The 13625-nt window shown below is 43.6% G+C and overlaps 1 protein-coding gene across 1 annotated transcript; it reads right to left on the reverse strand.

Moving 5' to 3' along the window:
- Positions 1 to 7966: 7966 nt before the first annotated feature.
- On the reverse strand, positions 7967 to 13593 carry RPL15 (ribosomal protein L15). Its single transcript, XM_063409027.1, has 4 exons — positions 13471 to 13593; positions 11866 to 12050; positions 10394 to 10530; positions 7967 to 8323 (listed from the first exon to the last, which is right to left on the reverse strand). Exons 2-4 carry the CDS (start codon positions 12035 to 12037, stop codon positions 8018 to 8020), a joined length of 615 nt encoding a protein of 204 aa, XP_063265097.1. The 5' UTR covers positions 12038 to 12050; positions 13471 to 13593; the 3' UTR covers positions 7967 to 8017.
- Positions 13594 to 13625: the final 32 nt, after the last annotated feature.

Consider the following 13625-nt stretch of genomic DNA (forward strand, 5'->3'; position numbering starts at 1 on the left):
TATGCCTCAGCGACTTGCCCAGATTACTCCTGACACAACAATATTCCTACTGAAGGACCATTCGTATTTGACAGGATGGAAACAGAGCTGGATATTATCAGCCTTGTGAACAAAGGCAGACATGCATTTAGCCAGATTCAGCTACCAGCTTCACATGCAGCAAAACTGGCTCTCTGCATTAAGTCAGAGTAAAACTTTCTGCTCTAAACCATTACAAATAAGAGGGAAGGAAGCCAATTCTCTCATTCCTTCTGGTGATCACAGGCAAATCTACAAAACTTCCTGGTGAGGCGCTTGCAGTTTTAATAAAATCATCATGGTCACTTAATCTCTTGTTACATGAACATCAGCAAATAAACGCAATTCCCAGCTTGGGTCTTGTGCTGGTTTTGGCTGGAACAGAGTTAATTAGTTTCAAACACAGTTCCAAGGACTGAAAATATTCTTAGAATTCCCTGACACAATCAATTATCTTCTTCAAAAGTTGATATTAGACATTGACAGAAAGGACCATTCCTGTTTCTTCTGAGTTTTCTTTTTTCTTTTTTCTTTGTTTGTTCGGCAGAGTTTTCTTGTGTGGAGGTGTTTTGTTGTTTTTTTTCCCTGATTTGAGAGAATGCATCCTAGAAAGGATCCTGTTAACCTTCATCTACAAACATTGACAATTTTCACCAAATCTCAATCCAGTGAAATCTTTTCCAGGAGGGGCACTTCAAGAGATACAGCAAAATTCAAGCACACAAAATAAGCCAGCCTTGCTCCAGTTCCCAAGGAGTTCACTTTCTGAGCCTTAGCAAAGAAAGAGGTCCATTCTCCACAACTGGTTTTAGTACTCCTAAATAGAGTGAGGTACACTATGACAAACATGACCTAAACAGGACCACTGCATAGGAGTGGGTGGCATTATGAGGCTAGCAGTGAAATTTATCATGTTTTCCTGACCTGGAGTGCGGTGCCTAGAAAAAAATTATAGATCTGTTCCAGGCAGGAGCTCAGCTGCATCCTGAAGATGCTTCCAGCCACTTGCCATTTTGTTTTATTGATTTTCCTCAACACTGGTGAATTGTAAGCATCAGCCTCACAGAGAAGATACATTATCAGGGATGAAGGAAACTGCTTGTTATATAATCCTGCCAACTCCTTGATACAGCAGTTCTCAGCAAACAACCATCTTGCTCTGAGTCATCTGGAAAGTCTCTGGTTCAGTGAGCTTCCAGGAGCAGACCATCAAAACAGCTGTATTTCCACTTCCCATTTCAAATTACAGGAGACACTTATGAGTCAAGGCAATAATTTTCTCTTTATCTACCTTCAGATGCCATCCTGCACACGGATCCAGCCCGTGCACCTGCTGAGCCAGAAGCCCTGTGGGAGTTCCCAGCCAGTGCTGGATGTCACAGCTTGCAGCTGAGCTGGGTGGCTGCTGGCACGAGGGCAACCACAGTGTGAGGAAATCCTGCACTTCAGAGAACTGGAGATGCTACATGTGGGGCTGGACTTGCTCCACACTCACCAGCCTTTTTCCAAATGCCCATCTCTGGTCCCTGTCAAAAGCAGGCACTGTGCCCATTAGACCTCTGGGCTGGCCCTGCATGGCCATTCACTTTTTTTTTTTTTCGTGTTTTGTTTCCCTTTGAGGCAATGCCAAGTCTTAATTCAGTGCTGGGCCACAGATCCCAGCAGGACACATTACATCGTGTCTATCTCAGAATTAGGAATTCTCCTGCCTCAGATCTGGCCAGCTCAGACCCACTGCTCTCCCACCTCTGCTCCTCCCTGCCGTGCCTGAGAGTCACAATCAGCTCTTGTGACAACAGCAATGGCACAAGAAGCTGAGCAGCTCATCTTTTACAAACCAAACAACTACAACTTTGGCAATCTCACTCCTACTGAATAACAACAACTAAAAGAACCGAGTCAGCAGCAAGCAGTAGCCTGTTGCACAGGGCTGTAAATAAACCCAGGAGAAACGAGATGGGTCAGCTTGGGTTGGCCGGTGAGTGCTGAAAGAGCTGCTCCAGGGTTACCGCTTCAGGGTGGGCCAAAGTGGGGGAAGACGGAAGGCAGTCACTTCCCTACTTCTCTGTCTGACTCCCTGCACAGGACAAAATTGCTTCAGCCTTTTTTACTGCTATTACAAACTTCCTATGAAAGTACCATACAATTCAATGCTCAAGCTGTAATGCAATTAATGTGATTTTAGGACAATTTGGAAAATCTGTGAAAACCATCAAGTTTCATATCTGTGGTTCACTTCAACACTGTCATAATTTGGCTAATATTCACAATAATTCATGCTCAAACCCTTTCTTATTTTAATATTACTTTTTTCTTAAAATAGGTTAAATTTCAGAATGTTGTCAGAATAGCACCTACTAGAAAATGAGATTGTTTGCTAGAGAGGCATTTTGAAGTGTTCAGTTCTAAACAGATGGGGCCATCACTGGAGAAAATAGAACTCATGTATGCCATATGCTTTACATAGTTTTATGATTCTCATATTTTTTATTAAACTAGCCACTGAAAGTAATAACCATACTGGAGATTTTCATTTAGCCTCAGGAATCAGAACAGTGATTCAGTTTTTCACGGTGTTTTCATTTCTGTTTTCTTTCTCAGCAACATAATGATAAATCTAAGAGTTGGGTTTTCAGTGTAACTTACAATATTCAACTTTTTTGTGCTTCCCATTGATATAGTATAACTATTGCTTTAAATTTTCTGCTTACAATGGACAGCAATCACCTTCTCAGCATAAAAACTTAGTATCTTACTATTAGCTCATATGCGTGGTTAGTCTCTGCCTCTTAAGAAAGGACTACAGGCATCTATTAGAAATAAAACTAGTTAGATTAAGACTGTAAACTAAGTTCTACAGATTTGACAGAACCAATTGAATCAAGTATTTTCTCTCTTAAAAAAAACAACCCTCAAGAAAGGTCCTTTTACTTGCACACTGACTTTTCCTGTGTAGTTGAATCTTTGTGTCTTTTTCTGTAAAAAAGATCTTAAGCAGAAGTTCTCCACCAACACCTATAGCAGTAACTTGCAAAGTTAAAATAATACAAAACTTTGTTTTGCTTAAAAGGCTCACTAAGACTTTGTTAAACTGTGCCTTGGCAAAACCGCTTTCCAAACAGTTGCAAACAAAGCAACTTATAAAACATTATTTTTATATATAGCTCTGAAAGAGCTGAAAACACAAAGCTCAAAACACATAATTTACAAAGGTTGCATAACTTGCTATCTAAACTTATCTGACTAATCATGAAACCCGTGAGAGAGGCAGGTGGATTGTAACAGCAGATGAGTTGAAGGGCTGCGATTCTCATACAAGGAAAGGGTTCAAATAATTGCTTGTTAGTCACAGAAAAACAATGCTGCAAGAAAACTGTATGAATAAATGAATGAGTGAACACTGGACTAATGAGCTACTTCCTCTGCTCGGTGGATGAGCTCTCAGGGGATGACAACTCATTTTCGTTACACTCGTGAACACAGTGCAGAGTTAACAGGGTCTTGGTTTCTGCCTGCTGCTCTGTTGACACACAGCCTGCAGACAAGGTCTGGGACGTGGAGGGCTTGAGCACTGGACACAGGACGTTGATTTCACAACACCAATTGAGAACTGTCCTCCTGCTCTGGGGCTGGTGAAGCGCAGCCACTGCCTGGTGCTTCAGGGAAGCAGACTGATACCACAGACACAGGTGGTGCTATTCTGAGGAGCTGTAGGTTCAATCAGCCAGGTTTATACCATGGGCACTGCCCTGGCTGATGAGCCCTGAGGGACCCTGCCTAGCTGTACCCTCCTCTACCAGGTGTTCCTGTCATTGAGCAGCACCAGGGTACCAACAAGCCCCACTGAAAGCCAGTTAACTCATCCTCTTTTTTTTTTTTTTATTTCTCCTCTGTTGTTGTTTTTTTTTGGTTTTTTTTTTCTTTTGATGTGCCTCTCTGTTCCTGTGTTTCCAAGGGAACTCCTCAACTTGCAGATGGACAGCCAGCTTGGGTCCAGAGGCATTCCTTTGCTGCTCTTGTGCACAGAGGTACAGACTGCAGGAGTACCTGCCATTTGAGAGAGCAGGGTCAGCCAGCATTGGGCTTATCAGAGCCAGGCTTAATTTAATCACTCATCTGCTCTCTGATCTCCAGGATACCCCTGCTCTCCATTTCCCTGAATGATGGCGATGACAGTATTTAATGAGATTGAATGTCATCTTCATTACAATAAGAGCCTTTAATTATATCATTGAACACCATTTGATACCAAAGAAAAGCACGCGCTCTTAAATTTCAGGCAGTAACAAGGGGTCCAGAAGAACTGGGTTCCAGTCCTTTGCCAGAGGCCTCTTTGGCCTATTATGTAAGAGCAGGATAGCCACTGAATTAAAGGTTGTATAAACAGTGTAGCTCAGACACTTCCGAACTGTAGGGAGCAAGGCTCTGCAACCTAAACATTCTGTGTGTAATTATTACATTGAAGCTGATTCAGAACCTTGACACATGAAGAGAACCTACAGGCTCCCCATCCTTTCATACAGCTTTACATTTCAAACTATTACTTTAAAAGGATTGGATCAAAAAGTTGATGGTTGCTCAAAGCCCCAGAAAAGAGCATCCAATTCAGTTCCATATTGTTTTGTTGTTGTTGGTTTTTTTTTGTGGCTGCAGCAGTGTTTCCATCACTCTGAGTATTTTGGCTTGATACTCTCCAAACTAGACTTGTGTCTGCTGGAAAAGAAAAGAGATGTATAAAAATATGGTGTTTTTTCCCAGCTTGGAAAGTGAGTAGATAATAGAGTAGGAAACAGGCTCTATTTTTAGAGCCTAGCTTTTTAATTCATTAGCTGTACGGAACTCTTCACAGGCAGTCACTTTTCTCTACTGGGTCAAGGCTAGTGAACAACTGCTGCATTACAAGGACAGAGATAAGTGAGAAAGTCGAGCTATAACTCTCCTCCATCACTAATTACTTCATTCTCAGGCCCCCACAAAAATCACCAGTGAAATTCCATGACCTTCTGCTGCAAGGAAGGAGCCAACTGCCTCCTCCACCAGCATCTGTGACTTTTGCAGGCATCATGCCAGTGTCCCTCTCCCAGCTGCCTCACAGAGATTCCCAATGCTTCGGAGACAAAGCAAGGAAACAATTACACTCGCTGCTGATTAGTGAGCCCCTACCTTTCAACCTAGCTTGTGTTGCCAAGTAATGAGCACTTCTATTAGCTATGTGGAAGGGAGTTTACTGTTAGCTTATTTGAAGAACACTCGAAATCACACAATCTGTTTTTATACATCCTACCCTTCGGGACAGAAATAGTGTCCTTGCCAGGTCCTCACCTTGTACAAAAAGCTGAGTGATTAGCTAATCTCGGCAGCTGACACATAAGTCCAGCCTAACAAAAGCTTACAGTGCACTATTTTCAACAGCACCTAAAACCAGGCTGATACTGTACAGCCCCATTTCTCTGCACTTTAACTGTGGTATTCATTTTGTCTTGCCTAGAAGCCAGACAGCTTTTAATTACATCCAAAACATGCCTGCTCAGACTGAGAAATGATCAGTCCAGCAAACAGAGCCAAGTAGATGGCTTGGAAACAGATTACTAGATTCCTCTATGTTTTAATAGATTTCACTGCCTAGTGAAATTCCTGAAGCTTCCTCTTCCCTCCCCCTGGCCTCCTTCAGCTACAGCTCAGTGTCCCTGTTTCAGGCAGACCCTTGGTGTCTGGGGAGGGTTGAACTCAAGTTACAGCCTCTCACTAGGACTGTCTCAGATGACAGGTTTCTACCACAATCTTAAGGAACACAGACTACTTGCAATCTCTTGAACTTGCACAACAGGTTCAAGAATCAAGTAGAAAAGGCAGAGATCACATAACCGCTCTCTAACCTTGACTACCCAAGCCAACAAACCCAAACAAAAAAGTTTTTCTTTAATGCTTTGCCTTTTTAAAATATACTTTAATAAAATATAATTTGTCTTTCTGTTTCACATAAATTCTGCACAGCAATGTCCCTTCAAACCCAAAATCCTGTCTCAGAACATGAGACACTTCCAGTGCGGACAGACACTAAGGCAATCTGACTTCTCAAAGACTTGGAATGAGCTGTACATACCCAGAACATCCTCTGAAGGCACCAGCATCTGTTTCAAATTCCTTCACTGGTCTAGACACCATGCCATTTTAGAGACACTGTCCTCAGCGGTTTTCAATAAACTTTGGAGGGGATGGTATTTTCTCTCTTAATTTATTTTAAAGTTCAAAGAATTACAGGACTACAAGGGCCAACCTAAGGCAGGTCTCACTGAAGACACCTGCCATGTGCTGTGAGGTTGAATGCTGGCTAAGGACACAGCTTTAGTGCTGACTGCAGCTACCTGCTGTCAATGGCAAGGGTCCCAAACAGCTTAACCAAACCCTAGTACAGTATCATCAGTCTTGAAGTTGTTGCCTTAAAAATAAATTTTAAAAAAATCATAGATTTGGGTTGAAGAAACCTTAAAGATCATCTAGCTCCAAAACCCCTGCCATGGGCAGGGACACCTTTTACTAGACCATGTTGCTCAGACAAAATAAATTCCAAAGGAATGGAAGCACTGGCCATACTGGCGCTACCTGAAGCCATTAAATCTACAAAGCAGACAGATCAGCCCCCTCTCTGCAACAACCCCCTCTGTGCTCAGGACAGACCTCACTCATCAAATTTGCTCTGAGGAACTTCCTGTCCTACACCACAGGGCTGCCTTTCAAAAACACTAGTGATACTTCAAAGGAGAGGCTAAAAAAATCTCCTTAAAAGTCTTTAGAGCAGATAGTTTTAACAGTTTTTAACAGATTATTTTGCATTTTTCTTGTTTGAACCAAACAAAATATATCATCAAAGAATTGCCACCTAGAGCTGTTCTTCCAGGCTTTGAGAACATGCTGCCAAAATGTCTCTTCTTCAGACTACCATCCTCCTGTAAGAACTTAAACTAGAATATTAAGTGAATTTCTCAGCTGAAGGGAAAATCTTGACATGATTAAAGTCTCAGGGAAAAAAGCATTCCACATGTCAAGCTGAAGTTCCAGGAAGACACAGCTACTTCTTGGGCCTTCTATCAACCTCTTTTCCTACCTATCACTACCTAATAGATACAGTACGGAATCTGTGGAAGCTACCACCAGGAACTGTATTTAATCTCTCAGCCTTCACGTGCCAACTGACTTCATGCTGAAAAGGTCACACTGTGATTTCACAAAAAGTAGTCTAAATACAATCATCTACAACTGTTATCCAAATGTGGTTATTTCTAACCCCTAACCATGCAGAGTAAATCAGAATGCAGCTCTTTAAGAGACACGTTTTCTGTTCTAGTATCAAAAGGAAGGTTTAAGAAGCTATCTCCCCTCAATCTTGACAAATGAAATAATACCTGCTCTAGAGTCAGTATTTTACTATTCAGCCTAAAACCTTATCATTCTTTGTGATGTGCCCACATTTTTAATACTGTGCACCGCAAGGAACAGAGCAAGCTTTACCCTTCCATTCTGTGCTTAGTTGATTTAGACAATATTTGCAGCTGAGAGGCCCAAGAGCTGGTTTGACACTGAAGTACAAAAATCCAGAAATGGAAAAATAAAATAGCCATTAGTATTTAATCACCTATAAAAAAGAAATGAGCACTTTCAGTTTACATCTCATTGCACAGGATCAAAGCTGGCCTTCAGTTCAAGCACAGGACAAGAGACCTCAGCCTACAAACAGTGACTAAATAAACTCAGACCAAGAGAAAAGAACACGGGCTTTCAATACACATTGCACACATCCTTCCATGCTATCAAATGTGAAACCCATCAGAGAACCCTATACTCAAGGCCTACAAACTTCACAAGTATCAAATTACATTTGCAAAAGCCTGTCAAAACACGGGAGCACCTGGAGAACCCTACGCTTATCCAAGAAACAGCAGAAGCACTGTTAAATTTAACAACCTGCGTGATCTTTATTAGACGGCCGCGTTTACAAGCGTTAGCGGTAGCGGTGCAGCTGCAGGGTGTTGCGCCTCCTCCAGGCGGCGCGGCGCGAGCCGCCGATGGTGTGGTGGAACTTGTGGCCCTTGCCCAGCCCGCGGCTCTTGCGCCCGGCTGACGTCAGCCCGCGCATCTCTCTGTGCTTGTGGACGGGCTTGGTGATCCATTGGGTGTCGGGGTTCCGCCTGATGGTCTTATGGAAGGGATCAATCAGGATCACTTCAAAAAACTTGTAAGTGGAATCTTCACCCACCCAGTAGGAGTTCAAGACTCTCAGAGCCCCACAGTGACGGCCAGCACGCTCCTAGAGGAAAAAATAAATGTAACAGGCTGTAAAACCATGGATGCAGGGCAGTGTTCATGCAGAAATATTACTAACTCAAACACAAAATTTCAATTTTCCCTAGGACAACCTCTTTTCCTATAAAAACTCATCCCCTTCCAGCTGCAAAGCTGCAAGGAAAGTAACAGCTGTAAAGAATGCTGTGTTACAAGAAAAAAAGGCTCCCTGGATTCCTGCATGAAACAGGTTTTAAGTACCATGAGCAGGAAGCTGCTTGGTTGACAAAAGAAAGAACTCTGTGTACACAGAAGCACCCAGTCAGTAAATACACAATGATAAAAATAACTTCGGCGTGAAGATGAAGAGCACGAGCTGCACTTGGGGTCACGGAACAGTCTTTTGTGGGAAGTTACGAAAAACTGATTAATTTGTGCATCCAAAGCAGGAGAGAAAAAAATTTCTGCAGAGAGCAAGCCTGTACTGGCAGGAGTAAAGGAATAGCTGATGTAACAAATCTCTGTACCACTGCTTGCATATTAGTGCTTGCTATTCCTATCCTCGCTTGTGGTTAGGAAAACACAAGCTTAGTTTAGAAAACAAAACAAAGCAGAAAATAGTGATTATGCAACTCAATCTGCTTCTCCTGTCAAGAATGCTCCTTATTTAAAACACACTAAGTGTTTTTAATTGTAGCATTTTATCATCATCATGGGGAAGCATGAACCAATGGACCCTGTTATCTTCTTCCCCAATATGATCTTAACCTATTGCTACAGGCTTCCCTAAACAGCCCTTGACTATTTTTGCACATTTATAACTTATTTTATCTTGAATAGCATTTTTTCAAGTCCTTTTATTCCACTGTGAGAGCAACACCTGTTATGAAATATTAGAACACAAATCACTCTCAACCAGCTTCTATTTGACTATGGGAGCTCCAACTGAGGCATTGCATTTCTGTAATCCGAAAAATACAGGTCTTCCAGAAAGATTGTGTCAAATTCAGAAAATTTCAAGCTAAAACTGAGGGCAAATAACCTCTTCCATAGCTGTCATAAGTGAGCATGTGATTAGCCATCAGGTATCTGGGAATAGCATATATGAAGAGAATGCCATAAGCACTGAAAACAGAATAGAATTTTTAATTCAAACTCATCATCTGTGTTTCTTTTAAATAAGTGTCTTGTTTATATTTTTGCCCTGAAAAAAAAATCCTACCATATTCAACCTGCAGAAGTCACTTAGCAATATTTTCAAAGTTCTGAGAACAGAAAAGTGTTCAAGATGGAAAGGCAATGACACTCCTCCTTTCTTCCACAATATCTTGTTTGAGGAGGCAGCCTGGTATTAACTCTAACCCACTAAAAAAGGGTTTTTTTGTAAAGGTGAGAACTCTATCTCTTCCAGATTACAACTGTGTCAGCAATGATGCTTACAAGATCTCATCAAATCAAAGTTTACATTTTGAGTATTTCAGTAACAAGATCTCACCTAAAAATAAGTTAACCAGCAAGCTGTGGTGCTTGTGAGGTACCAGTTTTTAATGAAGCAGCAGAAGGTCTCTGGCACACTGCCCTCAACCCCTGCTTCAGCTCAGCACTACTACTACACAAACAGGTGCTACAGGCTTTAGGACAGGAGGAACTCAAGTGTACTTTGTGAAAGGACCATCACCTACAGCTGGTGATCCACACATGTGGCAGGAAACACAGGAGTGGGATTTACTGACAAGTTAGAAGACACCTTAGCCCATGCAAGTTCTTACTTCTCATGACTAGCTTGTTATTTTACCGTGGCTAGTTACTTGTTTTTCTTAAGAAATATTGTGGCATACTTTAGAAGTATGAACTTCACTAAACCACTCAAATGGTTCCCATAGACCCCATTTTTAAAGTCTGAATTTTTTTTTTGTCTCAATAGAGCTTTTAAAAACATTCTGCTGCCTTCTTGACACCATTATTCAAAATCTTACTAACAACTTATTAACAAAGCAGCTGGTTTGGTTTTGTATTTTTTGTCTCTGAGCATGTTCAGCTTCTACAGGCTGAAACCTTCCAACCCAAATTTGTGAGCAATAACCAAAATACTCACCTCTGCTACAGACTGAAGACTCCGGGCAAACTTGAGTTGGTTGACACCATGATGCACAGGTTTGCCATAGGTTGCACCTTTGGGCACCGGGCGTTTGCGGCCACCACGGCGGACGCGGACACGGTAGATAACGTAACCTACAACAAACAGCGACTTAGGAACTAGAACAATTCCAGTAGCAATTTTCATCCCTGTACTGCATTTCCAATCCCCAATAATCTACATGAAATGCTGCAACACAAAGTCATTATACCAATTTTTACCAAAATTCCCAACGCAAGGTGGACAGTACAAGATATTTTTGTTATTTTCATTATAATTGAGTAAGGAAAGTGGTATCCTGACAAAACTATTTTTTGGTTCCAAACCAGAGCTTATGGCACCTTTCCACTATCCAGTCCCAAACTAACTAAGATCAGCTACAGCTATATTGTAATACAATCATAAAAAAACCCACCAAAAAAACCCCAGCAAAACCACTGTCTGAACTGCAAAATTCAGATGGCAGCACTCACAAAGCACTGAAGTACAAACACCATCCACAAACGCTGCTAAAATCTGGTCACTGAGAAATGAGGAACCTAGATAAGCAGTGACAGAAGTGTCAAGTCTTAGCTTTTTATTTTCTTTTATGAATAAACATATTGGGTTTTTAACTGGATTTCCACAAGTTACACATGGATGGCCCCTGTTCCCATTTCTTTTCCTGACCAGTAACTGTTTTCCAATGACAATACAAACTCCATCATCTGGCCCAAGTCCATGCAGCTGTAATACAGTCCTAGTATGGCTCGGGTTGGAAGGAACCTTGAAGATGATCCAGTTCCAACCCCTCTGCCATGGACAGGGACACCTTCCACTAGACTAGAGCTCAGAGCTCCACTGAACCTTGCCTTGGACACTGCTAGGGATGGGGTATTCACAACTCTTCTGGGCAATGTGTTCCAGTGCCTCACCACCCTCACAGTAAAGAGCTTCTTCCTAGTATCTAACCTAAACCCACTCTTTCAGTTTGAATCCATTTCCCCTTGTGCTGTCACTACATGCTCTTGTGCAAGTCTCTACCCAGATCTCTTGTGGCTCTTTTCAAGGTGCTAGAAGGTCACAGTTCAGTCACCTGAAAAAAGTCAAAGTAGTACATGACAAAACTTGGGCAGAGAAAGGAAATCCCCCAAATCTAGGACACTAAAAACCCTACTCAATTCTTTGGCCCTAACATTGCACAAGAACAAAAACTGAGGCCAAACCCACTTGATCTTCACCTGCCAGAACAGCAACAGAAGGCAGATGCAAAATTAGGTGAAGTTAAGGTTTTAGGCTGTGGGCATTGCTACGAACTGAGGACATTTACAATCCTCTGTTCATTTCACGCAGGACACTCCAGTTTCAGATTTTGTCATTCTGCTGTCACTGAAGGAAGTCGATGTCACTCCACGGTGAGGCACACGGACTTCACCTGCCCATGCCATTACCTTGCTTGGCCTTGTATCCCAGCCTGCGGGCCTTGTCCGGGCGCGTGGGGCGCGGGGCGCGGTGCAGGGCTGACAGCTGGCGGTACTGCCAGCAGCGCACGCGCAGCAGGAACCGCATCACGTCCGACTGCTTCTTCCTCCACAGCTCCTGGATGTACTTGTAGGCACCCATGTCTGTCTACCTGCTGGACAGAGAGCTCGGTGAGAACAGCACACCAAAAACAATGCCCAGCTTGAACGTCTTCCAACAGCGGCACTGCACCAAGCACACACGGAACAGCACTGAAAGACAGGCAGCTCTCGTGCCTCTGTGTACCACTGACACATTGGGGAACGTGGACCACACCTGGCAGCCTTCATCAGGACACCCTGCAGTCACCATTCCCTGAAACTGTCTTCCCTTTTATTTATTCTGAAGTGGTAAACTCCTCAATGGAGAATTTTTCAGGTGCCTTATGTCCGATATTAACACACCCAACAACTAACACCTGAAACAAGTTTTACATACAAATCTATCCAGAACTGCAGGACTATGAGGAGTGTGGCCTTTACTGTTAACTCTGACTTTAGTAAGGTTTTACTTTCAAGTGAAAGCTTAACAGTTTTATTAGTAAGTGAAAGTTTAACAGTTGCTTAAGAAATGAACTGGATCGGGACTTTTGCTTCCAGAGTTATTCACATGGTGCCTCCCACATCTCAGGAGAGACAAGGCCTTCCTCCTCATTCACTGAAACTGGGCTTTGAGTAAAACGGGGCATACTGACAGCGTCATGCTAAAAAAGTGTCATAGCTCAGTGTCCTACTGCTGCTGACATTTGTGTTCTGCTCCACAGATGCCCCGTGGGTTTTTTAAAGTTGTTTTTACAAATCGTTTCTGCTGAGCACCATCAGGGGTAGTTTGCATTGACTTCAGCAGAGCAAGGGCTCAACACAAAGCTCCTACAGGCCAAATTTTGTCCCTAAGAAAACAATGATTATTACAAATTCCCTCTTCTGAGTGGAATATGTCTTAAAAGTTGAAGGCATTTCAAAAACCAAATATAAATTTATTTTTTTATTATGTTTATTGCTGTTTTCCTAAAAACCTCTGAGGCCTTACACATCTGCAGCAACCAGCACGCGTACTTGAACTCCATCAAGCCCCCACCCAACTCATCACCAGGTACGCGCAGCTCACTTTATTTACATTTGAAAACACGCCAAAACCAGTTCATGTGTGATTTGGGATACCCCTCTTGTTTGGGCCTGCCCAGCTATAGCTCATCCGTTCCCATCCCCAGCCACCCCACCTTTTCACGGCCTAATGGCACAAAAAAGCCCCACGAACAAACCGCAAACCCGGAGCAAACCGGGGCGCGCCGTCCGTCACAGACCTGCACCCGCTCAGCGCGCCAGGGCCACGCTGGGTGCCCCGCTCCCCTCCCCGCCCCACCGAGGCGCAGCCCGCGGGCCCTCCTCCGCCGGCCTCCCAGGGGCTCCGCGCCGCAGCAGCAGCCCCATCCCAGCCGGAGCCGGGCGGACGCGGCCGCAGGACGGGCGGATGGGCGCTCGGATCCCGGGATGGTCGCGGATGGAGGGAAAGGCCGCGCGCGGACCAGCCCTCACCTGATGGCGCCCAGCGACGGAAAGGAAAGGCCCTACTTCCCACAAACCCTCGGGCCGCAGCACACTTCCGGCGGCGGAGGCGGTGCCTCATGGGTAACGTAGTCCGGCGGGCGTGGGGCCGCGCGTCCCTCCCCGCCCGGCCCGGCCCGGCCCGG

Source organism: Prinia subflava, chromosome 1, assembly GCF_021018805.1.
Source record: "Prinia subflava isolate CZ2003 ecotype Zambia chromosome 1, Cam_Psub_1.2, whole genome shotgun sequence".
NCBI lineage: Eukaryota > Metazoa > Chordata > Aves > Passeriformes > Cisticolidae > Prinia > Prinia subflava.

Bases quoted from the DNA above. Each gene is read 5' to 3' on its own strand.
- RPL15 (XM_063409027.1), bottom strand. From the start codon at position 12,037: ATGGGTGCCTACAAGTACATCCAGGAGCTGTGGAGGAAGAAGCAGTCG. The intron at 10,531-11,865 runs GTAATGGCATGG...TGTTTGTTGTAG, and splicing joins GGGATACAAGGCCAAGCAAG to GTTACGTTATCTACCGTGTC. The intron at 8,324-10,393 runs GTGAGTATTTTG...TTTTTCCTCTAG, and splicing joins GTCTTCAGTCTGTAGCAGAG to GAGCGTGCTGGCCGTCACTG.